Raw genomic sequence first — 12552 nt, 5'->3', positions numbered from 1 at the left:
AGCACCATCGCATGCATGGATCGGACTTGGAGAAGACAGTGCGTCTTTCCTGGCTGTGTGACCTTGGGCTCTCACTGAACCTCTCTGTGCCGCTACCTCATCATCTGCCTCATCATCTGCTAAGGAGGAGTCATAACCGAGCACCTCTGGCTGCAGTGCGGGAGAACGCACGCAGGGAGCACGCGAGACCTCGGGCTCAGATCTGCGTTCGGGCCACGCCCCTAACTCCTGCACCAGGCTGCTCCTAGGAACGCCCTCGGGCGCTTAGGTCAGGGGTTGGAAGCCAGAGCTCCATGCAAGCGGCTCGTAAAGCTGGCTTAGTCCATGGAATCCCACAGGCTCAGGGAGACTCAGGTCGGGGTTACTTAAGGCTACAGAGTCCGTGCACAGAACCCTGGAACAGCGCACCGTTGCGGAGCCAGCACCCACGCCAGGACGTCCGCACTGGCCACAGGAGGTCTGCGGGAAACAGGTTGGGCGGCCGGGGACACGAAGCCCCGGCGACGGTCGCTCGATCGCCTAGCGAGTAACGCGCTTGGTCGTAAACCCGCCTGGCGGCCCCTGGCTCCAGCTACGAGCCGTGGGAGGGGAAGGCGAGAAGCGTGGCCTCGCACCGGCCGCCCGGTCTGCAGGCAGCGCACAGGCTCCTGCCTGGGAGCCCTATTGGGGAACGCCTTCCGCTGCAAACAGGATGTCCGGTCTCGGAGCGCCCTCTGCTGACCCGAGCTGAGAATGCAAGCACCGAGGCCGCCCGCCCTTGACCGCGGGAACTCAGAGACACAGGTTCCAACTGCTTGGGCTTGAGGCACCTGCAGGCTGGAGACAGCCCTTCCAAAAGGCACCTGAGCCCCCGCCCCACGGCTGGCTCTGCAGCTCCGGGTGATAAACGGACAGGAGCAGAAGTCAACCGTGCCTGCCTCAGGTACACAGCTTTGGAGCACTCGTGGAATAGAGTTCCCTGGCCACCCCCCCCCCAACTCTCAAAGCCTCCCAGGCCCACCCCGCGGCTTCTGGGCTTTCGGGAGGTCACAGGAAACTCCCTGCCCCATGCTGCCCTCGACCTGTGCTAGGGCCTCTCAGAAATGGGACCCTCCCCTGTCGCTGTGGGAGTGTGGAACGGTGCGGGTGTGTGGAGTAGTCTGCAGCTCCTCGGGAATTAAATATGAAACTACGAATGACCCCGCGGTTCTATTCCTCGGTATCTACCCCAGGGAAATGGAAACATGGGTGACATAAAGACTGGCAAGCAAACTACGCTGCAGCAGCTTCGTTTAGGATAGCCAGAAATGAGATGACCAAGTGTCCACCCACCAGTGAACAGATGCACAAAACGTGGGGGGTGCACACAGTGATCACCTGGCCGTCAAAAGGGATGAAGTGGAGACGCAAGCTAGACAGGGACGAACTGTGAAGGTATTGCGTTGAGTGGGAGACCAAGGCTGCAGGGTGCAGAGCAGGGTCCATAGTGCAAGTGGGTCAGTGGTTCCGAGCCGCCTCCGCTGCACCCTCCTTCGCCCAGATGCTCACTAAAGCTCAGGCCCGCACGTCTCTCTTCTGTACTTTCTCGGGTTACTCCACTCATTGTCATGCCATCACATGGCACCTCTATACTGGCTCCTGGATTTAGATAATGAATTTGAACCTCTTTTCTGAGCACTAGAATTGCATTCTGAAGTACTAGTTGCCACCTCACACACACGGCAAACATTAAAAATAAAACTCTCATCCGCGCCCCCATCCAACACTGTCCCCTATTTCCATCTTGCCCATCTCAATAGATGGCACCACCATCCACTTGGTAACTCAAACCAGCAGCCCAGAAATCACCCTGAGCTCTTCATTCTCCCTCCACCCTCACCCTAACATCAGTCCAGCCCCAGGAGTGTTCACTCTGCCTTGAAGATGTGCGTCAATGCTGAGCGCAGAGCAGCTAGATGGTGCCCAGCTGCCTCGCCACCGCTCTGAAAGGGATCACGAGGCGGCCCTGGAGAGAGGGGAGAAAGATGTGCCACAGAACTCCCAATCATGAAACAGACCAGGGCTAGGTGCCCGATAAAGACGGTGAAACCCGAGACCATGGCCCCTACACACCCTTCAAGCCTGGACCTGAACTCATGCCCATGGCTCAACCTCCAGGCTTATTAGGTAAACAATAACTTCAGGGAACTACTCCTGTCAGAAACATCAACCATGTGAGAGCAGAAGGGCGGCATTTGCCCAGGGATGAAGCTCAGAAGGCAGGGACAGAAAAAAAAACAAAACTCATATAAAAAAAGCTGTCCCTCAAGCCCATCCATTTCTTCCCTTTTCCACACCGTAGCCTGGCCCAACCCCCACCCTCTCCCTCCAGGCCTCTGCAGCAGCCTCCTGACCGGCCCCTGCATCCAGGCTCCTCTTCCCCAACACGGATCAAGCCAGAACTGTGCTCTGAAGAAAAGGCCAAAGTATGTCCACTTGTGGTTATGGGGAGGGCACAGCTCATGGTGATGGAAGACTGCACTAAGGGTGGGGTTGCACAGCTGACTCTTGTAATTGATATCAAAAGCTGTACATCTGTGGAAAGGTGAAGTGACCAAAAACAAAACCATCTTGCCCTGCTCCCGTTTAACCCTTTCAAGACCAAATCATTTTGTTTCGAAGTTTTGTTGGAACCATGTTTTCAGCAACGGAAGGCATTTTCAATGAAGTGAAATCAGTTGTTTTGAGGTAATATGGATTTTGATACGATGGGTGGGACACATGTCCCAAGGAGTCACTGGGGCTGGGGTTGGTGGGGCAGTTATATAGGCCCCCAGCTGGTGGCAGCACACTGTAAAAATGCGATAGCAGGTTCCCAGTAAAACCCAGAGGTAGATGTGGGTGGGCACCGTATGTCCCAGGTCATGCAAGCAGCTTCCTATTGAACCTAGAATTTGGTTCACCTCTTCCCCAGTGCCCACAGGGCTCCATCTTCTCTAGAACCTGGACTCTCAGGCCTCAGACCTCCATCCTGTCAGTGCTCTGGCCCACTGGTCCACCTTCAGCTCTCCTACCCCAAGGCCCTGTTTGCTGTTCTCCCTGGCCTGAACTGTCTCCACCTGCCACCCCCAGGCCACCCAAGTTCCAACATAAAGGCTCCTTGTCAGTCTCCAAGCCTCAGCTAAGCGTTCCTCCGCTGTGAGGGCCCTCCAACCAACCTGACTGTTCCCTCCAATCCACCCACAAGGCTCTCCATGGCCCCTTCAGAGCACACACTAACCCCCCAGTTATCTTGTCTCCATCACTAGAATGGGGTCCCATGAGGAGGACCATGCAGGCCATGTTCATGGTGGCATCCTCACGACACAGATGGCCAATGTATGTCTGCCCAGTGGATCCATGGCTTAAGGACAGAACCCCTGCCCCATCCCATTCCCACTGAGAATGAAGGTGTCAAATGGCAGAAACCACAAAGACCAAGTATAGGAGGGAGTCGCGTTTTGGAATCTGGAAAGTGATGTGAAAGTGGTCATTCTCAGCCAACTCAAGGGAGCAGGTTCCTGAGTGGCAACAGGGGTCAGAAGAGCTGGCTTAGTCCATGGAATCCCACAGGCTCAGGGAGACTCAGGTCGGGGCTACTTCAGGCTACAGCAGAGTTTGGGAGGCAGGTGACCTACAGTCCCAGTCCTATCACCACCACTTACGGTCACTCAGGACACCACTGCCTCCCTCAGCTCCGTTCAGTCCCATCAAGCAGACCGGGGTCACTGCCATGCCTCTGGGGGATGCTCTGGGGGTGGAGGGATAGCAGAGACCAGGTGCCGGCCCTGAGCAGGGGCTCAGCCTCACAGAAGGAGCCCTCCTTGGGAAGGAGCTGGACGTGGCACAGCCCAGACAGGAGCTGTGTGGTGAAGCCATTCGGGGCCCACACCTGGCTCTCCTAGCAGGACTCCGCACCCCACAGCCTCTGGCATTTCCTCTCTTCCCCAGAAGCATGGCGGCCTCCCAGGGAAGGCACAGGGCCCTGTGAGACCCAGAGATCAAGGGCGTCTCCAGAGCAGCAGGCAGCCGATGCCATCAGACACCCACCCAGCTCTTCAACGGTTCCAGTGGTCCAGCTCCCTAGGCCCCTTTCTGGCTCTAAGCGTCCAGCCTTCCTTCCAGTTACAGCTGGGCTTCTCGGGGATGACTCCGTGACCCCTGCCCCACCGGCCCCTCTGCTGCGCTCACTGGAAGCAGATGCCCTTCAAGGCCAGGAGGACCTTCTCCACGCAGGATGCCACGCCCGGGCCTGAGATCAGTCGGGGGACTGGTGGGATGAGACCCCCACAGGGAGCTAGTCAGTGCCAGGATGCACTGCCTCGTGAAACATTAACATGAGATAGAAAGGAGCCGGGGGACTGGCCCAACTGGTTCTCATCCAGACCTCAGCCAGGAGGCTCTGGCCCACCCTGGCCTCCCCAGGCCGGTGGCTGCCCACTCCAGCAAGTGTCAGTGACTCCGAGGTGGAGGAGGGCACGGTCCCAGAAAGAAGGTGGGCCGTGGTCATTCCTCTATCAATCTGGTTACTGCAATGGGCCCTTACCCATATGTGGAAATCTCTTGTCAAAACCCCAACGGCCAGACAGGGGACTCTCTTGTTTTGACATGATATCCCCTGGCACAACTTAAGATATGAGATTCTTTCTAGGTACTTCAGACACTCGGGAGGAAGCTACTGCATGCCAACCACAGACACCGCCACAGAGGACACCATGTAAACTGTGCGTTTATTAGCGTCACCACTGTTTGCCGGATGGCTTCCAGTAGTCAAGGTAGGCTGCATGGAGGAGGCAGAACACGTGCACAGCAGGTTCCTATTTCTTCCACTCATTCTTGTCGTAGTCCCACTTCGCAGAGAAGCCCTGGATGGGGCTGACCTTCATGTCTAGCATCCTCTTGGTCTGCTTGGCCACCCACTCCTCCTCAAAGGTGTGAGGGACAGGGCCATACACTGCAGTTCAAGACAACAGCGGGAGGCAAGGTGGTCTTTACAAGTGGTTTGCAAGCCAGCGAGCCAGGTGGGTTAGGGCCCGACACTGGCCAGCTGGCCGGCAGTCATCTGCCACACTGGTACCCCCCACAAACACAGTTCTGGGCAGGGACAGCTGTCAGTTCTTTTAAATAACTCCTTTGTTTACAGAATAACCTAAAAGCAGCACGTGACCTCTACAGGAGTGGACAGTAGGGCCCACAGGCTAGTACGTAGCACAAACAGAACCTAAGAGGACTTGGGAGAGCCAACACAGGAGCAGGATGTGTTACCTGCTACCGGAAGAACAGGTTGCACCTATTCAAAGTGAAGCAGCTCTGGTGGCACAGTGGTTAAAGTGCTCGGCTGCTCCAAGGGACAAAGATTAAGGCAGGCGGTCTGCTGCTGTGACGTTACCAGCCCTGGAAGCCTCTGGGCGGTCCCACGCTACAGAGTCGCCGAGCTGACATCAACTCAGCAGCGGTGGGTTTGGGTTTACAGAGTGACAGGCTGCCTAATGTGCCTGACAGAAAACCCAGAAAGAGAGGTGCTCCAGAGCGTCTAGGCAGAAACCCCAAGGTCAGAAGCCCCAGAGCACTTGTCACTGGGACGCTGTCCTATACCAGCCCAGAACTGATGCACCCTTCTTCCCTAAGCCAGCGGATACTGGTCACAGACACTGCCACTAGGTGGTCTTGTGGGGAGAGTACGGGGGCATTTCCACTCCAGGCCAGAGAGGCCCACGGGAAGTCACAGTCTGGCTTCTAAGTCAGCCTCCCATGACATCAGCCAACTTGAGCCAGCATCTGGAAACCTGGTAAGCAATCTTAAGGTGGACCCTGCAGGGGGTCACCATCCTGCAACTCAACATGCCTGGAGGCCACCCCACAGCCCGCCCCTCGGCTGAACGGGAACCTTCAGCCGACAGGAGAGGTGCCTGCCACCCGCCCCTCGCTCACCATAGTGCTTCTCCCAGATGAGGATGAGTGCAGTGAAGCCGATGAAGAACAGGGCAGTGCCCACAACCGTCTTCCACTCGTTGGTGCTCCTGTTCATTTCTGCGAAGCTCTCGTTGAATTTAATGCGGTACACTGCAAGGAGGAAGAGCCGGCTCGTGGGCGGGGGAGCCTCAACCAACAGCTCTCTTTCCCGCCGTCCTCAGCCATCAACACAACTTGTCTGATCACAGGGCAGAGGGCATCCCACGCACACTCAGCCACACGGCCTCACACATGCTTGCTCATTCTCTCTCACTCGCTCTTTCACACACACACACACACACACAGGGTCAAGAAGGAAAGAAAACGAAGGTGGGAGTTTGCTCTGTAAACCCACCACCACCACGAGCCACGCTGTGTCCTTGCCCCGCTCCTGTGGGTGTGCAGTCACGTGCACAGAGCCCCGCTAACGGAGAGCAAAGGGCCCTGGTAGGATCCGGACAGCAGACAGAGCAGAGAAAGGGGCCGTGGAACGCCCCAGAGAAAGCCAGCACACCTCCTTGTCCCCCTACTCTCCCACTCCCCAGGACACACAACGGAGGACTCACACCCCAAGGCACGAACAATTCTTGCCCTCACACACGCTTTCCGGTGACGCCCAGCAAGATGCTGGTTCAACCGAAACCAGGGTAGAGGCAGCAGCCTCTATGGCAGGAGCACCACCCTACATGTTCTGTGAACCATCCCACTAGTCCGCCCAAGAGCCCAGGTGGCAGGGACTGTACCCTTTCCACAGACAACCACTAAGGCCAAGGACACACAGGGAGTGGAGGGGAGCCGGGGTGCAGAAGCAGGCCCAGGGAGCTGGCCCGCCCGGCACACGCACAGTGCAGTGGTCAGCTCCCAACATCCGCCCAGCCTTCCCGTCCCCCAGCTGCAGCGAGCAGGGCTGCCCTGGCACCCACCAGCCTCAGGTTGACCCCCACTGCTGACGGATATACTGCAAGGGTTCACTGAGGCCAGGCACTAGTAACCAGGCAGCTGGAGTCACCTCACTGAGAATTTTAGAAGATGGTACTGGCAGCCGTGACGACAGCTGCCAGGGGCCCAGGGTGAAGAACCCTGGAGCTCAGAGTCCAACTCTCCTTGCAAGGAGGAGGGCCCGAGGCCCAGAGAGGGAAAGACTGAGCTGGTACACCACACAGCTACTACACGGCCAGCTCCAGACCCAAACCCATGTCCTCAGCCCGTGGCTTTCTGCTTAAGGACCCTGGTGAGGACACTAGGCCACAAGCTTCACTGCCAGCAGGCGTCACAGAACAAAGAAACCATGTGACCTAGAAAGCAGGTCTATGGACAGAATTCTCTTCCTTCAAGCTCTGCAGTGGCGGCAGGCTGCCGACTAAACGTGCACCCTCTATTCCCACACTAAGCGGGTGCTGGGGTGCAGGCCTTCTGGTGAGAGGGTGGGAAAACCTGGGGACAGACACAGGGTGGCTGAGCAACCGGATACACGGAAGCAATGGCACCGGCTGGACACGGGCAGAGCGCAAGCGGCAACTGTTCGACACCTGAATGTTACCACGGAGAGAAAAGCAAGCAGGACAAACAAAACCAAACGTCCGTCTTGGTCTCCAGGAGGTGGGGCTGGCGCTGAGCCGCGGCACACGCCTCCGAAGCAGCGCTGCCTCCTCTCTGGGCCGGAGGACGACGGGAAGCACGCCGGGCACTCCAACCCGGCCAGCAGCGCGGGGCTATGCCGCTTCCTAACTGCACAGGTCAGGACACGCACCTGGGGGCTCGCTACGCAGTCCCGGGACTCCACCCGTCACCCATCACCATCAAGTCCCAGGATCCCATCAAGCCTGACTCCCAGCTCCTCCGGCACAGGCAGCCCTCATGCACACGTGCGCCACACTTTCCCCTGGGGGTGAAGGACGGTGTCTAGCCACGAAGCCACAGGCAGCACCAGAACTGAAGGCATTACTGTCAAACAGATGACACCAGGGTGGGCGTGGCTGCAATGCCCATCGATACCCACGTTCTACTTTCTCGTCGATGGACAGGGAGCTCCAGGCAGCCTTCTCCTTCTCCTTCAAGGCCTTCTGCTGGGCAGACAGGTTCTTCACGTGGGCCACATCAGGCAAGGGGTAGTCACGCCGGTCAACATAGGCCGGGAGAGCATAATCTTCATGCTTCACGACACTTCCTAAAAGCAAGATAAACACACGTGAAGTTCACACAGGCTGAGACCAAAACCAGATTCACTAACCTCGAGTCCATTCCGACTCGTCATGACCCCCACGGGGTTTCCAAGGCTCTCAACCTTGACGGGAGGAGACTGTGTCAGCTTCCTTCCATGGGGCAGTTGGTGAGTTTGAACCACCAACCTCTTGGTTAGCCGCTAAATGCCTTACCCACTACACCACCAGAGCTCCTCACAGGCCAACGGTACTCGTAAAACCAGCAACAAGCATGCGGACACACACTGAAAGGCCTGTGTGTGGGACAGGGAGCAGACGTGTCCTGCGCAGCCCCGGACACACAGTGAGGCTGGTAGGCAGCCGCGTGATAGGAAGCTCTTCCCATCACAGAAGAGGCCTGCCGGCCACATCGCGAATAAGCACAGGCTTGCTGCCTCCCGAGCGGGCACGCTTCCTGCCACCAAAGTGGTCAAGCAGAAGTAGAGAGCTGCTTGCAGGGTTCCCTGCCCTGGACTAGAGGCCCTTCTGCTGGAACCCAAACTAACGAGGAAGAAGAAACGCAAGGCATGATCCACAGGAGAAAGGTGTTCCAGGTTCAGACACATGTGAAAAGGTGGCTCCCGCGGCCTCGTTTACAACAGCAGAGAACTGGGAACAGTCTGTGCCCCACAGAGACCGAGCGCAGAGATGACACCGTCTCCTCAGAAACCTGTGTCATGGAGCCATTTACTCCACAAACATCGGCCAAGCACCCGCTCCATGCTAAGCATGGTTCCAGACGAGCAGACCAAACGCCATCGAGTAGAGCCCCACTCCGGAGGCGGGAAACGAAAGACCTAACCAATGGGCATGCAGCAAGCAAAAAGAAGAGCTGGCCCCAGAACAAGATGGCCTGTGTTCTTTCAGTCACACTGTGTGTAAATAAACACAGAGTCCTGAAGAGGAAACCCCAAATCGTGACCAATGGGAGGAGGGGTGGACTGAGCAGGGTCTTTTGCTGCTGGCGTAGTGCCTAAGGCATGTGACTGCTAACCAGATGGCTACAAACCCCCCAGCCGCTCTCCGGAAGGAAAACTGGGCAATCTACTTCCGTGAAGATTTACTGCCTTGGAAACCCAAGGAGGGGTCGCTATGAGTCGGAATCGACCCGATGGCAGTGAGTTCTCTGCTGTCTTACGGCCTCACCACCTATCACCAAGGGGAAAAGCAGACAGCAGAGGAAAGGCCTGTCTCGCCAAGGACTGCCTCACTGCTCGGAGCCCTCTGTACAGCTCTGTCCGACACGTGCTTCAACACTGCGTCCCCGCTTGGCCGCAGATCAGAAGGCCTACTTCCCCTCCACCACAAGGCCCAGTTACCCAAATCTCCCCAATCTTGTTAGCAGTGAAGGGACATGTTAATCTGAAAGCAGTGAGATGTCTCTAGATGCTTATCTTGGCTACCAAGTGGCCAGAGCCCTTCCATACTCCTACCCAACCTCACCTCAAAAGTTCTGGGGTGAAGATGCTAGAATCGTTTTCTGATTTCAAGATTACAGCATTCTATTACAGTGACAACCACACTAAAAATAACGGCCAGACACTGGACAGTGATCAAGTTCACCCCCCCCCAGATGCACAGAGCTCCAGAGGATCTAAAGCACTCAACAAGCACATCCATCATTAAAGAGACGCCAACCAGGACAATGAAAAGGTTAGAAGACCGAGTGTGGTGATGGCACCTGCTCTCTGAATAACTAAAGACCCTGAGTAGTACACGTCACATGATTGCACTTGATGTGAATTACATCTCAATAAAGCTGTTACAAAGAAAGCTACAGGGAAACTCTCATAACCCCAGAGCAAACTATGCATAAGGCTGAAACTTCTAGAACAGGGCAGCCAGCTCAAGGTCGTAGCATTGCCAGGGATCCTTTGGTCTGGTCCCCAGAAAATAGAGGGTGAAAGCAAAAACTCACACCCCAGATGCTCCTTAAGGAAAAAACGAGAGAGAATAAAGGCGGCATGTTCTACCGAGGGCTTGTCTTCCACTGAGGCTGTCTCGTGGGCTGAGTGCCTTGCTGGTGAAATCAAGCTCACCTGTCAATCAGATGAGTCACTGTACCAAAAAAGAGCCAAACCAACTACAGTGGTTACCAGGCACACTCCTTACTGTTTCAGTATTTTATACGGACAAGTTTGAGTACTCATGCAGGACCTGAAGATAACAACTGAAGGACAACTCTGTCTAGAGTTGGTCTTGTTCGTCGGCCTACTATGTGCTGGAGGTAGACAAGCAAGGTCCCTGGCCGCAGGTGTACACTCACGCAGACAACACACAGCCGCACAACTGAACACGAGCACGTCACGCCAAGGAAAACCAGGCAGGTGCTGTGCAATGGGGAGGGCTAAGAATGGGTTCAGGAAAGGGCCTTCTGAAATCACACTGGCACTGCGTGAACAGTCTGAGAGCCAGCCAAGCACAGCTCAGGGACTCTGGGGCAGGAGGCGCCAGCTGGTGTACGAGGTGCAAATGGGGCGGGGGTGTGGGCACTGAGCAAGCGGGCAGAGGTGGTTTGGGCGTTGGTTTTGAGTAGCGTGGTGAGATCCGAGAGGCAGGCAAGAGCAGCTGAAGGGGCCAGGTTGTAGGCATTACTCTGGGCACAAAGAGAAGTCACTGGCGGTTTCACCAGGGGAAACGACGTGGTCTTGCTCTCCCTGCCAAAAACACGATGCCTAGTGAGTAACCTGTGGCCATCACACTACCCCGTGGAGCTATAAATTGCCTTCATACAAAGTTCTGAACGACCAGGAAAGGGCATGAGGAACTTTTGTGGGTGATGGGGATGTTCTAGGCCTGGCTGTGGTTATTCAACCGTGTCAGGTGGTCAAATGCAGAGACCACTGCACCCAGACTGTCAGTTATACCTCAAACAAACAAAACAAGCTAAGGAAATGTATCAGCAAAGCCAAACTAAAACAAAATGTAACTTGCATGTAATTGCATGTAAGTTCTCTCTGCATGTACTAGTTAAAACAAGTCCTTTTTCTTTATGCCCCAATTACTGATACAACTATTTCACTAAGGCTCTCACTAGAATTACCTGTTTTAGACTCAGGTCCACAGTGCTACCCCGGGCAGAATAAAGAACAGAGAGCAACATGGCAGCACCATCCACTGACGAGCAGCATCTCGGAGAAGCACAGAAAGCGTGGACATGACAGTGGTCACCACAGACAAAGCACTAGAGGCTAAGGCCTCCCGGCATCATCAGTGACCCTCAATGCTGGGCAAGCCGCCACGCCAACTCATGGTTCTAACTCTGCTGCTTTTCCCTTCGCCTGGAATGCCATTCCACTCTCCAACGTAAGGCTAATGCTACTCGCCCTTCAGTAAAGCAGAACCTCTCTCCTAAACCGAGTCAAGCTAAAACCCTCTCCTCCAGTGCTACCATCTCTTACTGAGGCACTGTCTTCGCGTGTTCGTCCTGCAGACTGTAACCATCACTATCTCGTGGTTTTTTTTTCACTGTCTCCAGCGTTACACAATGAAGATGCTTCCTATACAGAACTCACCTTGCTACATGCTGTGCACTGCACTAGGCTCGTTCCATGAACCTCAGAGGAGGAAACAGAGTCCTGAATGAAACAGCTTGTCCAAGATCGAACTGAAATTTGAACACAGCTCAGTCGCTATAAAGTCCAGTTTTGTTCACTTCCATGACACCTACACTGTAAATGGTACTACATGGTTGGGAGTTTTGTCGGGGGAAAGAAGGTTAAGGTCAAGTACAGTGGAGATGATCTTCTGATCATCTAAGGCATCTGGTACCTAAAGATGATTCGAAGAAAGAAACTGAGTCCAAGAGAAAAAGATTGAGCAGGGTAGTTAAGGAAAGGGGAAAGAAAAATCAGTAGAAGAAAAGACTAACGGTGAGTACGATTCCTCACACTCCTGAATCCAGAACGAGGCCCTACTGAAACAGGCATCCCTGCTCAAGTCCCTCAACAGCACGGTCAGGAGGTCAGTGATCTCTGTGTGAAACTCCAGTGCCCAGGAAAGGGTCTTCTACGTCACAGGAGCAAAAATGGAACATATTTATGTAAGAGCAAAAATCACACTTACCATGCGCTCGCACACACACCGAGGTGGAGATGGCTCGTTTGCCGATCAGGCTGAACACCCTGGTAGCCAACATTCTGAAAGACAAGAGCAAACACCTTCTCCATGAACAAGGGACCCCTGCCAGGAATGAGCTTGCTTTCTGTCCCTTGGCATCTTGGGCTTTCATGTCATTTTTCTTTTCCTGCTTCTGGCCAACACAAACCATCCATTCTTCATCACTAACTCTGGACTCTCAATAACCCAGGATGAGGTTTTACAACAGGTTTTTATGCAGCTTTGCTATAGACCAAGTACCGCAATAGGCTTCCGGGACTTAGTAGAAAATTAACCTTCTTTA

The 12552-nt window shown here is 55.0% G+C and overlaps 1 protein-coding gene across 1 annotated transcript; it reads right to left on the bottom strand.

The window, feature by feature from the left end:
- Positions 1 to 4814: 4814 nt before the first annotated feature.
- LOC103195561 lies at positions 4815 to 12288 on the bottom strand. Its single transcript, XM_007939147.1, has 4 exons — positions 12216 to 12288; positions 7949 to 8116; positions 5929 to 6060; positions 4815 to 4951 (listed from the first exon to the last, which is right to left on the bottom strand). The coding sequence occupies exons 1-4, from the start codon at positions 12286 to 12288 to the stop codon at positions 4815 to 4817; spliced, it is 510 nt and encodes a 169-aa protein (XP_007937338.1).
- Between the last annotated feature and the right edge of the window lie 264 nt (positions 12289 to 12552).

Source organism: Orycteropus afer, unplaced genomic scaffold (assembly GCF_000298275.1).
Source record: "Orycteropus afer afer isolate SDZICR_OR568_19922 unplaced genomic scaffold, OryAfe1.0 scaffold00057, whole genome shotgun sequence".
NCBI classification, from domain to species: Eukaryota; Metazoa; Chordata; class Mammalia; order Tubulidentata; family Orycteropodidae; genus Orycteropus; species Orycteropus afer.
The sequence above is the reverse complement of the archived record's forward strand: the minus strand, read 5'-3'. Positions and strand labels throughout refer to the sequence as shown.

Excerpts from the sequence above, each read along its gene's own strand:
- LOC103195561 (XM_007939147.1), bottom strand. The coding sequence starts at position 12,288 with ATGTTGGCTACCAGGGTGTTCAGCCTGATCGGCAAACGAGCCATCTCC. Across the intron at positions 8,117-12,215 it reads GGTGTGTGTGCGAGCGCATG|GAAGTGTCGTGAAGCATGAA; the intron begins GTAAGTGTGATT and ends TCTTGCTTTTAG. Across the intron at positions 6,061-7,948 it reads CATCGACGAGAAAGTAGAAC|TGTACCGCATTAAATTCAAC; the intron begins GTGGGTATCGAT and ends TCCTCCTTGCAG.